Raw genomic sequence first — 17,497 nt, 5'->3', positions numbered from 1 at the left:
GTGTGTCCAAACTTTTGGTCTGTACTGTATATATATATATATATATATATATATATATATATATATATATATATATATATATATATATATATATATATATAATAAAAAATATTTATTTATTGGAAGGAGGGAGGGGGCTCAATTTGTATTTTGCGATGGGGCCCATGATTTCTATTTATTATCCTAACCGTTGGTACATTCACGAATACAAAGTAATTCTCTCTAGGAAAAATCATTTCCATCACTTGTTTTCCCACTAGTGTCCAGAGCAATGGTGACAAACTGGAAATGTGACTTCAATAATAGCCTGCTAGAGTCCATGTTTTTGTGTTACACCATAATGTTTGTAATCTTCTAATTATTTAGTCTTCTGCAATAGGTCCTTGTTCTATGTAATGTTAATGTTATAATGTTATATATTATGTTGTATTATAAAAAAAAAATCTGTTTATTTTAGCAGTGACTCAGAAACAAAAGGAAGTTGAAGAAAGTCACAAAACAATATCTGAAATGGCTGGGGGAAACAATGACTTTGCCACTCTTTTTTTGATTTTTGAACATTGCAAGTCTAGGTAAGTTTAAAGAGCGTCTGTCACCAGTATTGGGTCATAAAATAAATATATTCTGCTATACTAGATTATATTGCAGTTGTCCTAAATGTTATTTATGTCCACAAGTTAATAAACTGACATTGATGACAAGCTAAAAATTGGTGACAGGTGCATTTTAATAAACAGAAAACATGTATGAGCACATTGTTAATGTATAGTTTGTATTAAAAGGAGTGTGTCAGATCAGGGTTAGTAAATAATGTGAGTCTGTCACCTCCGAAATGCATTTATGTGATATAGGGGACTTGGCCTCTATAAAAATTACACTAGCGCTGTATATTTTGGTAGTAGAGTGCTTGGATAAATTACTCTTAATTCAAATGCAAAAAAGGGGCTTTGGTGCATCCTTGGTGTACTGATTGTCAGCACTTGCTTGTCCAGATGTAGCATTGCCTGAACTTATGTTATATCTACCACATCTTTCCTTGGGAATGTCCACTGGGCTCTTGTAACCTCATTTGCATATGTGAAAAAGTTTGTGACTGTATAGGAAAGAGATGCCTAATTGCAGAGAAAACAAAAATATATTTGTACATCTATTTCAGTCCACTACCCAGCGCTATTATTGGGCTACGATTGGAAAGGATTTTATAGACTCCCTATAACATTTTAAGTCATGTTTACTGTAATGTTTTGGGTTTTTTTAACAGCTCCTCTATATTTTGGCATCCTTGTTTGATCTTAAAGGGATGTGTCATCAGAAAATTATATATTGATTAAATCAAGTTTCTATGTTAAATGTATATTTAAAAAAATATATTTTTTTATATAGATTGCAATTGGAAAATTGAAGAAGAAAAAATAACTGAAATCTTCAATTTTTACACTCTCCTTTAAAGCAGGATTGGCAGCAGGATTGTGTGTAAATTTCACATTGGCAGAGAAATTACAAAGGCAATATTTAAAATAGTTGGCAGGTCACTGACAGCAAGGTGACCTGTCAGAGGCCAGAGATAGGCATACATATTGAGAGCACCAGTTACAACCCCTCCCTACAGTTCCGCCCCAGAACACATGCATATCATTATGGTAGAACTGAAAATAAAGATTATAAAAGAACCACTGGATGGATTTCATCAACAAAGCTATCATTTTACTCAGTGTAATGGTGCCCACCTGACAGTGTATGTGGTTTACTAAGCACAATCCTGCTGACAGGTGCGCTTTAAGTTATACAAGACTGACTTCCTGTTTTGTACAGAATATTTTCAACTGGCATTATCATCTCAGAAAGGATCAATGAAAGGTAACACCTCTATATTCAATAGATAACAAAGGATCCATCTAGGTGATATTATAGCTCACCGTCTGCCCCTCCTATCACAATAACCTTTGTCCTCATTAGAGCATGTTCAGATTAGAAGCTCAGAAGGCTTCTATATAAACCAATAGGTTCTCAGTCAGTCCACTGCTGCTAATGTCTATGCCCAACAGGAAGTAAGAATCTCAAATTAAGCCTATTGTCTAATATGAAAATTGCAAGATTTTTTTTTACTATTTTTTAATAGCTATATGAGAAAAAAATACATTTAACATAAAACTTGATTTAAAGGAACCCTGCCACTTCCTAGTTGCTATCTACACTGCCCCCATTGCTTTGTTAGTGATGCAATTTGCAATGTGCATCACTAACTAGCTTTTTCATAAAAATCGGTGGTAACGTAATGATTTTATCACTTTTATTTACACTATTTCCTACCTGCTCGTATTCAGTCATAGGGGCGTGATTCTCTCATTCAGTCATGGGCAGCCCCGCATTCAGTCACTGCTGGCGCCGCCCATGTATTTGAATATTGCTCCCGTTGTGTCTAGATTGGAGGTGATTTTTTGTGCTCCTCACTTTAGCCTCCGATCTAGACGCTTCACTGCTGAGGAGACTAGATCGGAGTTGCTGCAGTTAGGGCCTCAAAAAATCCCCTTCGATGTAGACAGTTCATCCTCACTGCTGTCTAGTTGCCTCTACTGGCTTTTTATTGTTTTTCTGATGCTTTTTTACGCAATTGCTCATGTTTTTAATGGAGCAAACAACACAAGTCAAAAATGATATTTTTTACACTGTTATATAATTTATGTATTTTTACACTGTTATATATTTCATGGATTTGGTAAAAAAAAAAAATGTTTTCTTGATTAATGAAATCTTCTAGAGTGGAGGCTACTTCCAGGTCCTCAAAAAATCACCTCCGTTCTACTCACCTCACTAGTGAGCCGCCTACAGTGGAGGCTAAAACGAGGTCCTCAAATAATCATCTCCTATCTAGATGGTTCCTTATAGAAGTGGCTATAATGCTGTTAATGCAGTGCAGTTAATGCAGTGCGGGGATGTAACGAGGCCCAGAATGAATGAGATTACAGGTGGTTCTTTTTCACTGGAGAACTGTTATCATTTACGCCACTTTTGTGGTGTACATTCTGATGATTCTGTCGGCTGCTCCGTCACTGGCTGAGACTTGTGGACATACAGGAAAATTTTAATTCTATCAAAACTGAATAATCAAAGCTGTGTGTAATTTTTTATATTACAGAAAGCGATAATAAAAAACCTCACTTTATTAATTAATTAAAAAAATGCACAAAGTGACCGAGCTTTCTCCCTCTCACCCTTCATTAAAGGGGATATCCATTCCTGTCGTTCAGCTGCCTGTGCTGACGTCACGTCGACAGAGCGGAGGCTTCTTTTCCGCTCCACTGCGTTGACAGGGCGAGACTGAGGACGTCATTCTGATTGACAGCTGGATTCCCACTGTCTAACTGGGGGAGAAGGCTATCAATCAGAATGAGTCAGACATCACGCTCTGCCCCGTCAGCAGAGGCAGCTGAATCCCCGACAGGAACGGTCTGTGACTGCTCTGTGCCGGGGAAGAACGGCACCGGGCACAACAGACAGGTAAGTAGCAATTACCTGCCTGTTAGTGCTTAGGCACATTTTTTGTTTTCCATAAAGTCCTGGATATCCCCTTTGAATTTTTTTTAAATTAATAAAGTGAGGTTTTTATTATTGCATTTTGTAATATAAAAAAATTACACACAGCTCTGATTGTTCAGTTTTGATAGAATTGAAATTTTCCTGTATGTCCACAAATCTCAGCCAGTGACGAAGCAGCCGACAGAATCATCAGAATGTACAGCACAAAAGTGGCGTAAATGATAATGGCAGTGTTCTCCAGTGACCCCGGACATTCCTGTAATAATTTGTCACTTCTGTGTTGAACATTATGGTGACTGTCGGGGGCGCTCTTTTACGCCTCTCCCCGTGGAGCTCCTCACACTCTTCACAATGTTGGTGCTACGGACAGGAGTGTGGACAAATGGGAAGAGTCACATTCTGGCAAAACTGAACAATCACTGATAAGGGGAATTCTTTATATTACATAAAGCGACAATAAAAATGTAAGTTTCATTAATCAGGAAAAAAATTATTTTGCAGATATCCATAAATTATATAACAGTGTAAAAAAATCATTTTTGACTTGTGATGTTTGCTCTATTAAAAACATGAGCAATTGCATAAGAAAAATAATAAAAAGCCTGTAGAGGCGACTAGACAGCAGTGAGTATGAGGATCCTGGAATCTACTCCGATCTAGTGGTGTCAGTGCTGAACTGTCTACATCGGAGGGGATTACTGAGGCCCTCACTCCAGCAAATCCGATCTAGTCTCCTCAGCAGTGAAGCGTCTAGATCGGAGGCTAAAGTGAGGAGCACAAAAAATCACCTCCGATCTAGACACAACCTTGCTGGGAGCAATATTCAAATACATGGGCGGCGCCAGCAATGACTGAATGAGAATCAGGCTGCGTGCCCACTATGCGTTTTTCAAGCGTTTTTGCCGCGGAATTTACGCAGCGAAAACGCTTGGTAATACGTGCCCCAAGGTCCCCAATGATAATCAGCATGTGCTGTGCACATGCTGCGGAAATTTCCGCTGCGGATTATCATTGCGGAAAAATACGCAGCATGTCCATTAATTTTGTGGACACGCAGCGTAATCGCTGACATTGACTTGCTTTGGACCGCGTGACATCCGCATCACTGCATCTGCACAAGCGGATATCACACGGTTCAATGTGCGGATGGTACCCAGGTCTGGAGGAGCGGAGAATCACATCTAGACCTGGGTACCATAGAAACTGTAAAAAAAAGAATTTAAAATAAAAAAAAAGATTATACTCACCTTCCAGTGTTTTCTCCCCTCCGTCTGATCTGCTGTATGGGTCGCGGTGTTGTGAAGGACCTGCCATGATGTCATTGAGTCATGTGACCTGTCACATGACTCAATGACGTCACCGCAGGTCCTTCACACCACTGCGAGCAACCCAAGACACCGGACACAGCAGAGAAAATACCGGGAGGACATCGGAAGGTAAGTATAATCTTTTTTTTTTCTTCATTTTTTACCATTCTTATTCTTTTTTTTTTAAACTAACTTGGTCACACTATTATAAATCCATGCCGGTTGCATCATGAATTTCTATAGTGTGAACAAGTTGTCAAGCACTTTCCAAGTGATGCTAAAATCGCTTGGAAAAGCGCTTGATAACCCGCATGCAGAAATGCATGCAAAAACGCTTGACAAACACTTCTACCTGGCGGGAAAAACGCATGTACAATCCGCATGCGTTTTCCCGCCAGGGAGAAGTGGAAAAAATATGCAGCATTTCTGCATCGTGGGCACATAGCCTCACACCCCTATGGCTGAATACGAGCAACTAGAACGTGTCAGGTTCCCTTTAAACAATTGTTAATTTTCTTGTCATACTCCCTCTAAGAAGAAACAGGTACAGATGAATAAAGAGGGCATGTAATGACGAGACACTGCTGTTTTTTTCTTTAAGAATATCAGTTAAAAGTCCATGATAAAAACATTTATAGAAAATGTCCCAGATATCATTCAAACACATTAAAGTTTTACATACTTTTCCCAGTCTTGTAGACTCTTAAAGGGAATTTGCCAGCATGATTTCAGACCACAAACTATATTTATGCGCATGTAGCACTTTCAGACAAGTCCCTTAATACTTTTTTTTTTTTTTTATTTACTGACTTGGGTGGAGTCAAAATAATATTTAAAATATAACCTTTATTAATAATACTGTTCAAATTTAAATTAATTCTATATTCCACCTTGCTCTTAGCATAGTGGAATATAGAATTAATTTCAATTTTAACTGTTATTAATAACTGTTATATTTTAAATATTATTTTGAGTACACCCAAGTCAGTGATAAAATACTATTTAGTGGACTCTAATATACGGAGTCTTGAAGTCCTCAATCAGTGAATACCTTTACATGGTCAGTCCATTCCTCTGTCAATGAGAAATCAGCCTTTAGGCTGTCACTCCAGCTCACTCTATTCCCCACACAGCGCTGCCTCCTAATGCTTGACTGATGGCTCCTTTGCCTAAAGTTACACAGCATAGAGGCTGTCGGTGAAGCAGGACGAGGCAACACTCGGTGGGGAATAGAGCTGGAGTGACAGAGGCTTCAGATCTTCAGCCTTATTTGCATATCAGTTCAAATGCTGATTTCTCAGTAACACAAGAAGGGGCTGGCCATGTAAAGGTATTGCTTGACTTGACTTTAAGAGCTACATGTACATATAATAGTTTGGTGGGTGAAATCCTGCTGACAGATTCCCTTTAATTTATGTTACAATACATAAACATCAATGTTGGTCTTTTATGCAGAAGGAGATAAGATTATATTTTTGTTTCCCAGTGACAATCCTGTTTCCTGGTGTCACAAACATGCCGTTCACTGGAGAGCTGTAAAATCTGCTTTCAGTGTGGAAAAGCAGCTTAGAGATATTTCAGCTAAGCTAAAACAGGTTTGTACTTTACTTTCTGTAATTACTGTTGTCAACAAATCTGTCCTCCACCCTTTCTTGTAATTCATACATTGACCCATATGTATCCAAACCCATTTCTATGAGTATACAGGGGTCAATATTAATATTATGTAGAACATGCAAGAGGGAAAAACACTTCTAGGCTTCAAAAATCTCTGGATATTTTACACATTTACATATAATTTGTAAACGTTTCTGACTTTGTAGTACTGATTCTTTGGAGTAAATTGTAAGCCCTCACAGCCAGAGTCCTCTCTCCCATTGCACCAGTCTGTCACTTATTTAGCTGTTCTTAGTTATAATTTTTGTTCACTGATTATTATGTATTAGAAAAAAAAACGTTTTCAAATGTTCAGCGCCCTGGAATTAAGGCAGGGCCGGCTCCAGGTTTTTGTGGGCCCCGGGCGAAAGAGTCTCAGTGGGCCCCTTTAACACATACCACGATTCATGATGCACAGATACCGAAGAGAAATATATTTATAGTACAATGCAAAGATTTCACTTCTTACATTACATGAGCGATAGCTATTATAAATTCCACAATAGCTCAGTAACCAGCGAATCGCTCCACACAGTATACTGGCCCCCATAAAATGCTCCATACAGGATACTGGTCCCCATATAACGCTCCATACAGGATACTGGCCCCCATATAACGCTCCATACAGAATACTTGCCCCCATATAACGCTCCATACAGAATACTTGCCCCCATATAACGCTCCATACAGAATACTGGCTCCCATATAACGCTCCATACAGGATACTGGCCCTCATATAATGCTCCATACAGAATACTGGCCCCCATATAATGCTCCATACAGAATACTGGTCCCCATATAATGCTCCATACAGGATACTGGACCCCATATAATGCTCCATACAGAATACTGGCCCCCATAAAATGCTCCATACAGAATACTGGCCCCCATAAAATGCTCCATACAGAATACTGGCCCCCATATAACGCTCCATACGGAATACTGGCCCCCATATAACACTCCATACAGGATACTGGCCCCCATATAACGCTCCACACAGAATACTGGCCCCCATATAACGCTCCATGCAGGATACTGGCCCCCATATAATGCTCCATGCAGGATACTGGCCCCCATATAACGCTCCATACAGAATACTGGCCCCCATATAACGCTCCATACAGAATACTGGCCCCCATATAACGCTCCATGCAGGCTGTTCCCCCCACATAATGCCCCATGCAGGCTGTTCCCCCCACATAATGCCCCATGCAGGCTGTTCCCCCCCACATAATACCCCACGCAGGCTATTCCCCCCACATAATGCCCCATGTAGGCTGTCCCCCCCCCCCCCCCTTATAATGCCCCATGCAGGATGACACCCCCCCCCCCCTTCCTTATAATGCCCCATGCAGGATGTCACACACCTCCCTCCCTTATAACGCTCCATGCAGGATACTGGCCCCCATATAACGCTCCATACAGAATACTGGCCCCCATATAACGCTTCATGCTGGCTGTTCCCCACAAATAATGCCTCATGCCGGCTGTTCCCCCCCACATAATGCCCCATGCAGGCTGTTCCCCCCACATAAAACCCACGCAGACTATTTCCCCCACATAATGCCCCATGTAGGCTGTTCCCCCCCTTATAATGCCGCATGCAGGATGACCACCCCCCTCCTTATAATGCCCCATGCAGGATGTCACACACCTCCCTCCCTTATAATGCCCCATGCAGGATGTCACACCCCCCCCTCCCTTATAATGCCCCATGCAAGATGTCACACACCCCCCTCCCTTATAATGCCCCATGCAGGATGTCACACACCCCCCTCCCTTATAATGCCCCATGCAGGATGTCACCCCCCCCACCCCCTGTTATAATGCCCCATGCAGGATGTCACACACCCCCCTCCCTTATAATGCCCCATACAGGATGTCACACAACCACCCCATATAATGCCCCATGCAGGATGTCACACACCCCCACCTCACCCCCCTCCCTTATACTGCCACAAGCCTCCATACAATAAAAAAAATCAAATACTCACCTCCCGTCTCACCTGCTGCCGCTGCTCCGGACTCCTCAGCGTCGCCGGCCTCATCCCGCTCTGCGCTGTGACTGCTCAGGAGAGAGCGCGATGTAAAGACGTCTGACCTGAGACGTCACAGTGCAGCAGCCGCGGAGGATGCAGGAGCTGCTGCGGAGGCATGGGGAGGGGTAAGTATTGTGCCGGCTGCCGGGGCCCTGAGCAAGCGGTGGGGAGCGGGCACTGACACGGCTCTCCTCCTCTCACGGGTCCCATAGTGCGCGGGGTGCCAGACTGTGAGGGGCCCCCCCGCCTGCTCAGGGCTCCGGCATTTGCCCGGGTGCAGACGCCGGCCCTGAATTAAGGGTGCTATAAAATGAATTATTTGGGTATGCTTTGTATGCTTACCCATACATCCTTACATATTCTATTGATCTGTTGTATGTCACAGACACTGCTTTGTAAAGCGCATACAATTCTGTATGGATCATTGCTTACATTTAGGTTCTCTGTCCAAAGCATTTTCATAGAGGCTGCCTTTATAAATAAGCTCAGGACAGCATATACATATTTTATAGTATGGATGCAATAGTAGTGCTTCTAGCTCTGCTTTACCTGCAATGTGTATAATCGTGGCCAAAAGTTTTGAGACTGACACAAGTTTTGTTTTTTAAAACGTTTACTGCTTCAGTGTTTTTAGATTTTTTTTTTTTGCTCAGATGTTTCTATGATTACTGTAGGACAATTATAAGCTTTTCATAAGTTTTTACACTTTTATATACAAATACACCAAGTTTATGCAAAGACTCAATATTTTCAGAATTGACCCTTATTTTTCAAGACTTTTCCATTTAGCCCTGGCATGCTGGGTATCCGCATCTGGGCCAAATCCTGACTGATGGCAACCCTTTCTTGCATAATCAGTACTTGGAGTTTATCACAATTATTGTTTTTATTTGTCTACCTTCTTTTTGAGGATTGGTTGCAGGTTCTCATTGGGATTGAGACCTCTTAAGTTTCCCTGCCATGGACACAAAATTTCAATGTTTTGTTCACCAAACCACTTAGTTTATCACTTTTGCCTTGTGACATAGTTCTCCATCATGCTTGAAAAAACATTGTTCATCACCAAATTGCACCTGAATCCTTAGGAGACATTGCTCTTGGAGTATTTTTTTAGATGCAATTCTTTGTTCATGGCAGTGTTTTTATGCAAAATTGTGAGTGTCCCCACTCCATTGCATGAAAAGCAACCCCACATATGAATGGTCTCAGGATGCTTTACTGTTGGCATGGCACAGGACTCATGGTAGTGCTTTCATTTTTTTCTCTCCGGACAATCATTCTTCCATATGTCTCAATCAGGCTGAATGGAGTGTCATCAGAAAAAAAGGTCCTCTGAGGAGGCAATTTGCATATTCAATTTCCCAGAGGAGCATTGTACAGTGAATAAGCCTCCTTACCTTGACATGCCAGAGCCGGTATGTCACTCTCCACAAGGAGAAACGTTACCCCTTAGACCTCAGTCCAGAGCCTCTCATGCAGCCAAATCAGTTCTCATACTTTGCACTGACGAGGGCCAACAGCCCGAAACACCGTGTCTGCAAATTGAGATTCTGATTTGGCTTTTATCCTAAGTCATATTGCACAACTGTTAGCTACAATTTTGCAAGCAGCCTGTAAAGCCCTTTTGATGCAATGCAATGAAGACTACATGTGTTTCCTTGGAAGTAACCATGATTAACAGCAGAAGACGATAATTTCATGCATCATCCCCTTTTTAAATCAACCAGTCTGCTCTTATAATTCAGTCAACATGACAAAGTGGTACAAGTTGCGTTGTCCTCGTTAACACTTTCTCCTGGGCTAACAAGAAGTTCACTGAAATGATCCAAGTAAGTTATTTTGTGGCAGGGCTGAAATTCAGTGGAAATGGCGTTTTTGTGATTTAAGTTAATTTTCAAGGCAATGAATGACTTTGCATTTTTTTTGCAATGGATCTGATCACTGTTCATAACAATCTAGAGTTAAAGCAAATTGTTACTCTGAAAACTGATGCAAAAAACTTTGTGAAAACCAAAACTTGGGTCACTCAATTTTTGGCAGTGACTGTACATTGATAAACACCCTAGCCTAATAATACATTATTGTGATGTTATGCACCATACTTATCCATTTGTACTCCAATAGTCGCTTTTCTTCTGATATAAACAAATGTATCTTTGCATCTTTCCTTTATTTGTGATATTTTAAAGATACATATATTGAAACTTATATGTTTAACACTAATGCCTCGATTACCCGTATGTATCTGTTTAGCTAAAGAATTTTCCAATGCGGAAAAGTGATATTCCCAAGAATGAGATACTTCAGCGATGTCTGTGTGCTGGATTTTTTTCCAATGTGGCTAGAAAGTAAGGCGATTAACATTGTTATTTTGCATAATATTCAAGTCTAGACCCTTAGTTTTATTTGTTGTGTAATACATTATGTATGTAATAAAATGCTGTCTGCCTCTGTCAGACCTGATCCCATGCAAGTCACAGCAATAGTTTGTGTGCCAGTACTTTATTCCGTCAACATTACTGGACCATATTCTTCAGTGACCTTCTCCTTGTGGAGGGTGCAGTGAGAGTGTGTACCACTCACATTCCTAGGAGGTTTTAGAAAGCATTAAAAAGGATCTGTCATTTGATCAAAATATTGACTTAACTTATCTTTTCCATTTTGCGTTATGTGGCTCCATTGCATAGATATTAATATTTGTTTCTTCTGGAGCACAGCATGTGAAATCTCTGCTTTGCAATTCAACTGGGCGTTTCTTCAGAGTTTTCTCTTGAAGCGTCTACTCTCACTCCTCCCTCACAAATGCTGCCAATCACAGCTCACTAACTGATCTAACACGCTGTCAGTCTCGGACGCTGCCGAGTTGTGAATGGCAGCATCTGGAATCAGGGGATGAAAGCCTCTGCCCCCAGAGAAGACTCTGAAGAACTGACCAGTTTGACTGCAAAGCCAAGATTTCATATAGTGCTCTCCAGAAGAAACAAATGTGAATATCTCTATAATGGAGTTGCACAGTACAAAAAAGAAGAGAGTGGCAAAATCACGGGAGATCAGGGATTTTTACAAGGTATTTAACTCCTTAATTTTTTTGAGCTGGTGACAGGTCCTCTTTAAATGCTTCAGTCATTTAAATTGTTAAATTTATCTTAACAATCCTTGTGCAAAGGCTTCATTGACTGCCCAGTTTTTTGGAGGAAGGTGGCTACAAGAATTGAACAATCTAGGGAGAAAGGGAAATGATGATACCTTAGTCACTGAGAGGGAGGGTGGGCATATGTGTCGCATGAAAACAGTAGTTTACTTCAAACCCACTCCAGAAGAACGGGATTTCACAGATGTTTTTTTAAGTGTTTTTTTAACACTTAAACTTTTTAAAGTGATTTTAACATATCTTTGTTGTAAAAGTGACCGTTGTGGGTGAGTATTGCAAAGGTCTAGGTGGGTTACACTATGCTTGACCCATACTGGCAATCAGCACTCCACAATTGTCCAGTATTATACTGGTCACCAAATCAATATTGAGGTGTTTTATTCCACACGCGTGTCTGGGTTTACTGCGCATGCTCAGTATTCATTTCCAGATGCCGGGCTTTTTTGTTTTTATGTGACTGGTGTATGACTAAGTTCGCAGGCAAAATTGAATTCAAAATGGATCCATTGCATATCTTATGCAAACTGAAGCAGAGAGACCCCATTTTGTATTATGGGGATCATTTTGATTCCATTTTGTGTCAGTTTTTCAAACAGAAGATTAAAAGTTTTGCATGATGTGCTTTTTTTTTTTTCATTCTAAAAAATGAGACCTAATCAAACCAAGGCGGACCTCATAATAAGCAATGGGGTACATCTGCTTCAGTTTGCAGGAGTTATGTAATGGCTCCATTTTGGGTTTGTTCGTCTGCTCTATTTTACTAAAACAGACCAACAGAATTCAATAATGCATTTGTGAACATTAGCTGGGCAACTGCCTCCAAGTAACACATACCTATGTAAATATTTTTAGGTTTTTACAGTTATGTGCACTAATTAAATACAATTACCAAACAGGTATTTAACCCCTTAACAAAGGTGAATGTGCACTATCACTGTATGGAACGGGCTCAGGAGTTGATCTCGCTCCATGCAGCGCTGGTGCCGGTTGTGAGAAATACAATCATAGGCAGTGACTTACAGGTGACATTCTTTGTCATTGAGTTGCTCGCTTTTCCCGTCTTTTCCACCTGGCCCAGAATGCCATGGCAGTTTTTCCAGGCATAACTTGACAACAAAGACACATCTGATTTCTCCCATTTCCAGCACTGTCCCCCCTATTTACAGTATGATGACCCCACAGCCCCCTAAATACAATATAATGCCCCTCACACTGTATGATGCCCCTACAATAGATTCCACACTGTATGATGGCTGTCACAGTAGCCCCCATGCTATATGATGGCCCCCACAGTAGTCCCCATGATGTATGATGCCCCCCACACTGTATGATGGTCCCATCACAAGTACTATTAAAATAAAAACACAGTCACCTAACCCTGGATCCTGGTGAGTCCGCCGGCAGATAGCGGTAAGGCGTGGGCGGACCAATGTGATGTCATCGCTCCTTGGCATGCACAGGATGCCAGAGCTTAAAGCGATCTGCAGATTACAGAACAGAGAGGTAGTGCAGCAAGACCATTACAGTTGAAAGTGGTGGTTACTCCGGGTGGGCCCCTCAGGGTGGGTGACTGCCCTCTCTGTAACTGCAAAGAGCAAGATGAGGTGAATGCACTGCTGTGCAAACTAGTACTATGAATTGTGGAACAACAAAGACTACAGAGAGAACCAGTGTCCATAGAATTAAGCACATGAAAGATAGTGAATGAAAAAAAATATTTAGTAATTATTCGTTGATCAAAGTTAGGTAAAAATATTTAATATTGGTGTTTCTGGTCACTGCATTATGCTGTATGCATTTGCAAATAATTCCTCTAAATGTTAGTAAAATGATTAATTTACATTGTGCACACTTCTGTACTATACTTCTAGGTCAATAGGAAGAACATTCTGCACAATGGATGGAAATGGCAGCATGGTACATATCCATCCTTCTTCAGTTGTGAGTATTGGTATCCAAGCATAGATAGACAGATGCAAATTCACGTTGGTTGCTCGTCTACTGCTAAGGAAACTATAATCAGTCAATGTTTGTTGGATTCAGTAGATGCATTGTTGTTTTCCTTAAATTCCTATGTCATAAATGTGACAAACCATTTATAGAAATGAGTCAGTTATAACAATGCGGGTAATCCTTTTATGGAGTGGTAGCAGAAAAATGCATAATAGCTTGCATTATCGGTGCAGTGCTATGACATAATACAGTAATTTCTCATCCTATTGTATTACCTTGAAGGAGTCATAATAAAACGTGACATGCTTAACATAAGTGTTGCACTTAGGTTTTTAGTAGTGTTGAGCGAGTATGTTCTATTAACCCTTTCGCCGAGTATGTCTGGCCGAGCTCCGAGTATTTAGAGCTGCTCGGTGATAAGGTTGAATCGCTCCCGTGTGCATGATTTGAGACTGTTTGACAGCTTTATTACATGTGAGGAATGTGTAAGAAATAGACATTCCTCACATGTAATAAAGCTGTCAATTTCTTACACATTCCTCACATGTAATAAAACTGTCAAACAGTCGCAAATCATGCACACGGGAGCGATTCAATCATATCACCGAGCAGCTGTAACTACTCGGTGCTCGGCCCGAGGATACTCTGAACAGAACATACTCGCTCAACACTAGTTTTTAGTCAATGATATGTAGATATGCTAATGAAACTATAGTTCCTAAAAGAGATGTAGTTTGCACCTAAGCAGCAGTAATGGTATGCTAACCCATTTCCAGCCTGGGCCCCTCATCTCTGCAGTGTATAATGTCACAGTAGCAGTGTACCTAGTTACCTTTCATAGCATCTCATAGACCTCCGTATCTTATATCACCTCTGTAGTAGAACAGGCACAATCAGACTTGGATGGCAGCGTATCTGGTTTCCTGACCCCCTTGAATAGATCTCTTACTTTCATTGTAGTGCGTTGTCATTTTACCATGTAGCACATTTTCATATCCCTTCAAGCCTATTTCCCACTTTCTTTCCCATTTTACCCAAAACCTAGCAGCAGAAATTTCCACTTCCCACCACCCAGTTGTTGTCACCACTCTAAGCAGGACATTATCCCTTCCACCTTAGCTGTTGCTCCTCTTCCCCAAGAAGCACTCTTCCCTTCCGCTGCCTCTGTGATGTACATTATAAAAGCTACTGACCTCTAAATGCTAGAGGGCAGATAGCTTTTGAGTTTTTAAGTGCAATAGTCTAATTTTTTTTATAGACTATTGCACTTAAAAACTCATTATATATACAGTACAGACCAAAAGTTTGGACACACCTTCTCATTTAAAGATTTTTCTGTATTTTCATGACTATGAAAATTGTACATTCACACTGAAGGCATCAAAACTATGAATTAACACATGTGGAATTATATACTTAACAAAAAAGTGTGAAACAACTGAAAATATGTCTTATATTCTAGGTTCTTCAAAGTGGCCACCTTTTGCTTTGATGACTGCTTTGCACACTCTTTGCATTCTCTTGATGAGCTTCAAGAGGTAGTCACCGGAAATGGTTTTCACTTCACAGGTGTGCCCTGTCAGGTTTAATAAGTGGGATTTCTTGCCTTATAAATGGGGTTGGGACCATCAGTTGTGTTGTGCAGAAGTCAGGTGGATACACAGCTGATAGTCCTACTGAATAGACCGTTAGAATTTGTATTATGGCAAGAAAAAAGCAGCTAAGTAAAGAAAAACGAGTGGCCATCATTACTTTAGGAAATGAAGGTCAGTCAATCAGAAAAATTGGGCAAACTTTGAAAGTGTCCCCAAGTGCAGTTGCAAAAACCATCAAGCGCTACAAAGAAACTGGCTCACATGAGGACCGCCCCAGGAAAGGAAGACCAAGAGTCACCTCTGCTTCTGAGGATAAGTTTATCCGAGTCACCAGCCTCAGAAATCGATCGCAGGTTAACAGCAGCTCAGATTAGAGACCAGGTCAATGCCACACAGAGTTCTAGCAGCAGACACATCTCTACAACCACTGTTAAGAGGAGACTTTGTGCAGCAGGCCTTCATGGTAAAATAGCTGCTAGGAAACCACTGCTACGGACAGGCAACAAGCAGAAGAGACTTGTTTGGGCTAAAGAACACAAGGAATGGACATTAGACCAGTGGAAATCTGTGCTTTGGTTGGATGAGTCCAAATTTGAGATCTTTGGTTCCAACCACCGTGTCTTTGTGCGACACAGAAAAGGTGAACGGATGGACTCTACATGCCTGGTTCCCACAGTGAAGCATGGAGGAGGAGGTGTGATGGTGTGGGGGTGCTTTGCTGGTGACACTGTTGGGGATTTATTCAAAATTGAAGGCATACTGAACCAGCATGGCTACCAAAGCATCTTGCAGCGGCATGCTATTCCATCCGGTTTGCGTTTAGTTGGACCATCATTTATTTTTCAACAGGACAATGACCCCAAACACACCTCCAGGCTGTGTAAGGGCTATTTGACCAAGCAGGAGAGTGATGGGGTGCTACGCCAGATGACCTGGCCTCCACAGTCACCAGACCTGAACCCAATCGAGATGGTTTGGGGTGAGCTGGACTGCAGAGTGAAGGCAAAAGGGCCAACAAGTGCTAAGCATCTCTGGGAACTCCTTCAAGATTGTTGGAAGAACATTTCCGGTGACTACCTCTTGAAGCTCGTCAAGAGAATGCCAAGAGTGTGCAAAGCAGTCATCAAAGCAAAAGGTGCCTACTTTGAAGAACCTAGAATATAAGACATATTTTCAGTTGTTTCACACTTTTTTGTTAAGTATATAATTCCACATGTGTTAATTCATAGTTTTGATGCCTTCAGTGTGAATGTACAATTTTCATAATCATGAAAATACAGAAAAATCTTTAAATGAGAAGGTGTGTCCAAACTTTTGGTCTGTACTGTATGTGTATATATATATATGTATGTAATATTTATTTTCTTTCTCTCCCCCAAGTTGTTTGGACAGGAGGCCCACCTGGAGTGGATTTTATTCCACAATGTTATGGTTACATCCAAGATATTTGTTCGAACTGTGTGTCCTATCCGCTATGAATGGGTTAAGGATTTGCTTCCTAAACTACATGATGTTGATGCCTATGAACTGAGCAATGTTGCCAGAGAAGAGGTGACTAAAGAGGAACTAGCAAAATGGGAATCAAGAGAACAAGCAAAACGGAACGATGGTATGACTTTTTTTTCCTATCAAACAGTATACTAATAACAGATAAGTGAATCGCTTATCTTAACTTGCTTATACAACTGACCCAACACTACTTGTGCAATGGTATCCTGATGTCCGGCATCATAATCAAGTAATAGTTAAAGTGTTGTTCTTTATTTCATCTCTTTAAAAACATGGCAGGTGTACAATAATCCTAGTATGTGGATTCAACGGTTTGGAGCAACCAGTTATGGTTCCTTTGATTGCTCCAAAGCCTGAGACCGCATGCTAGGATTATTGTTACCTGTCATGTCTTTAAACAGATAAATTTAAAGTATACTTCTTTTAACTTTTACTTGGACATCTGTTACTTTATTACGTACTACATGCTCTCAACATGGACTATTTTCTCTTCCATCATCCATGATATAGAGTCTATTGGACATTAATTTTGGTTGGGTGAGTGTAAATAATTTACAATTGCTCAGCTCAATATATTTAGTAATGTACAGCGGGTGAAATGGAAAATTGGTGACTTGTTCAGTACTTAAGTAAATATATTTCTAAAGGTGTTATTGACATGAAATTCTCACCAGATATCTGTAACAACCCATCCAATCTGGCAAAGAAATCAAACCATAGATGTCTATAAATTAACCCCTTTACCCACCA

At 40.7% G+C, this 17,497-nt stretch overlaps 1 protein-coding gene across 4 annotated transcripts in view; it reads left to right on the top strand.

Annotated features, from left to right (window-relative positions):
* DHX40 (DEAH-box helicase 40) overlaps positions 1 to 17,497 on the top strand; it is a 141,296-nt gene that overhangs the window by 106,659 nt on the left and 17,140 nt on the right. For all 4 annotated transcript variants that reach the window (XM_073665596.1, XM_073665597.1, XM_073665598.1 and 1 more), the window contains 5 exons: positions 458 to 572; positions 6,331 to 6,439; positions 10,793 to 10,887; positions 13,562 to 13,631; positions 16,619 to 16,847. In XM_073665596.1, the coding sequence (XP_073521697.1) occupies positions 458 to 572; positions 6,331 to 6,439; positions 10,793 to 10,887; positions 13,562 to 13,631; positions 16,619 to 16,847 (618 nt within the window). The remainder of the gene's footprint in view (positions 1 to 457; positions 573 to 6,330; positions 6,440 to 10,792; positions 10,888 to 13,561; positions 13,632 to 16,618; positions 16,848 to 17,497) is intronic.

The sequence above is a fragment of the Phyllobates terribilis genome, unplaced genomic scaffold, assembly GCF_046119375.1.
Source record: "Phyllobates terribilis strain yellow unplaced genomic scaffold, ASM4611937v1 Scaffold_2__4_contigs__length_985480577, whole genome shotgun sequence".
Classification (NCBI taxonomy): domain Eukaryota; kingdom Metazoa; phylum Chordata; class Amphibia; order Anura; family Dendrobatidae; genus Phyllobates; species Phyllobates terribilis.
The sequence above is the reverse complement of the archived record's forward strand: the minus strand, read 5'-3'. Positions and strand labels throughout refer to the sequence as shown.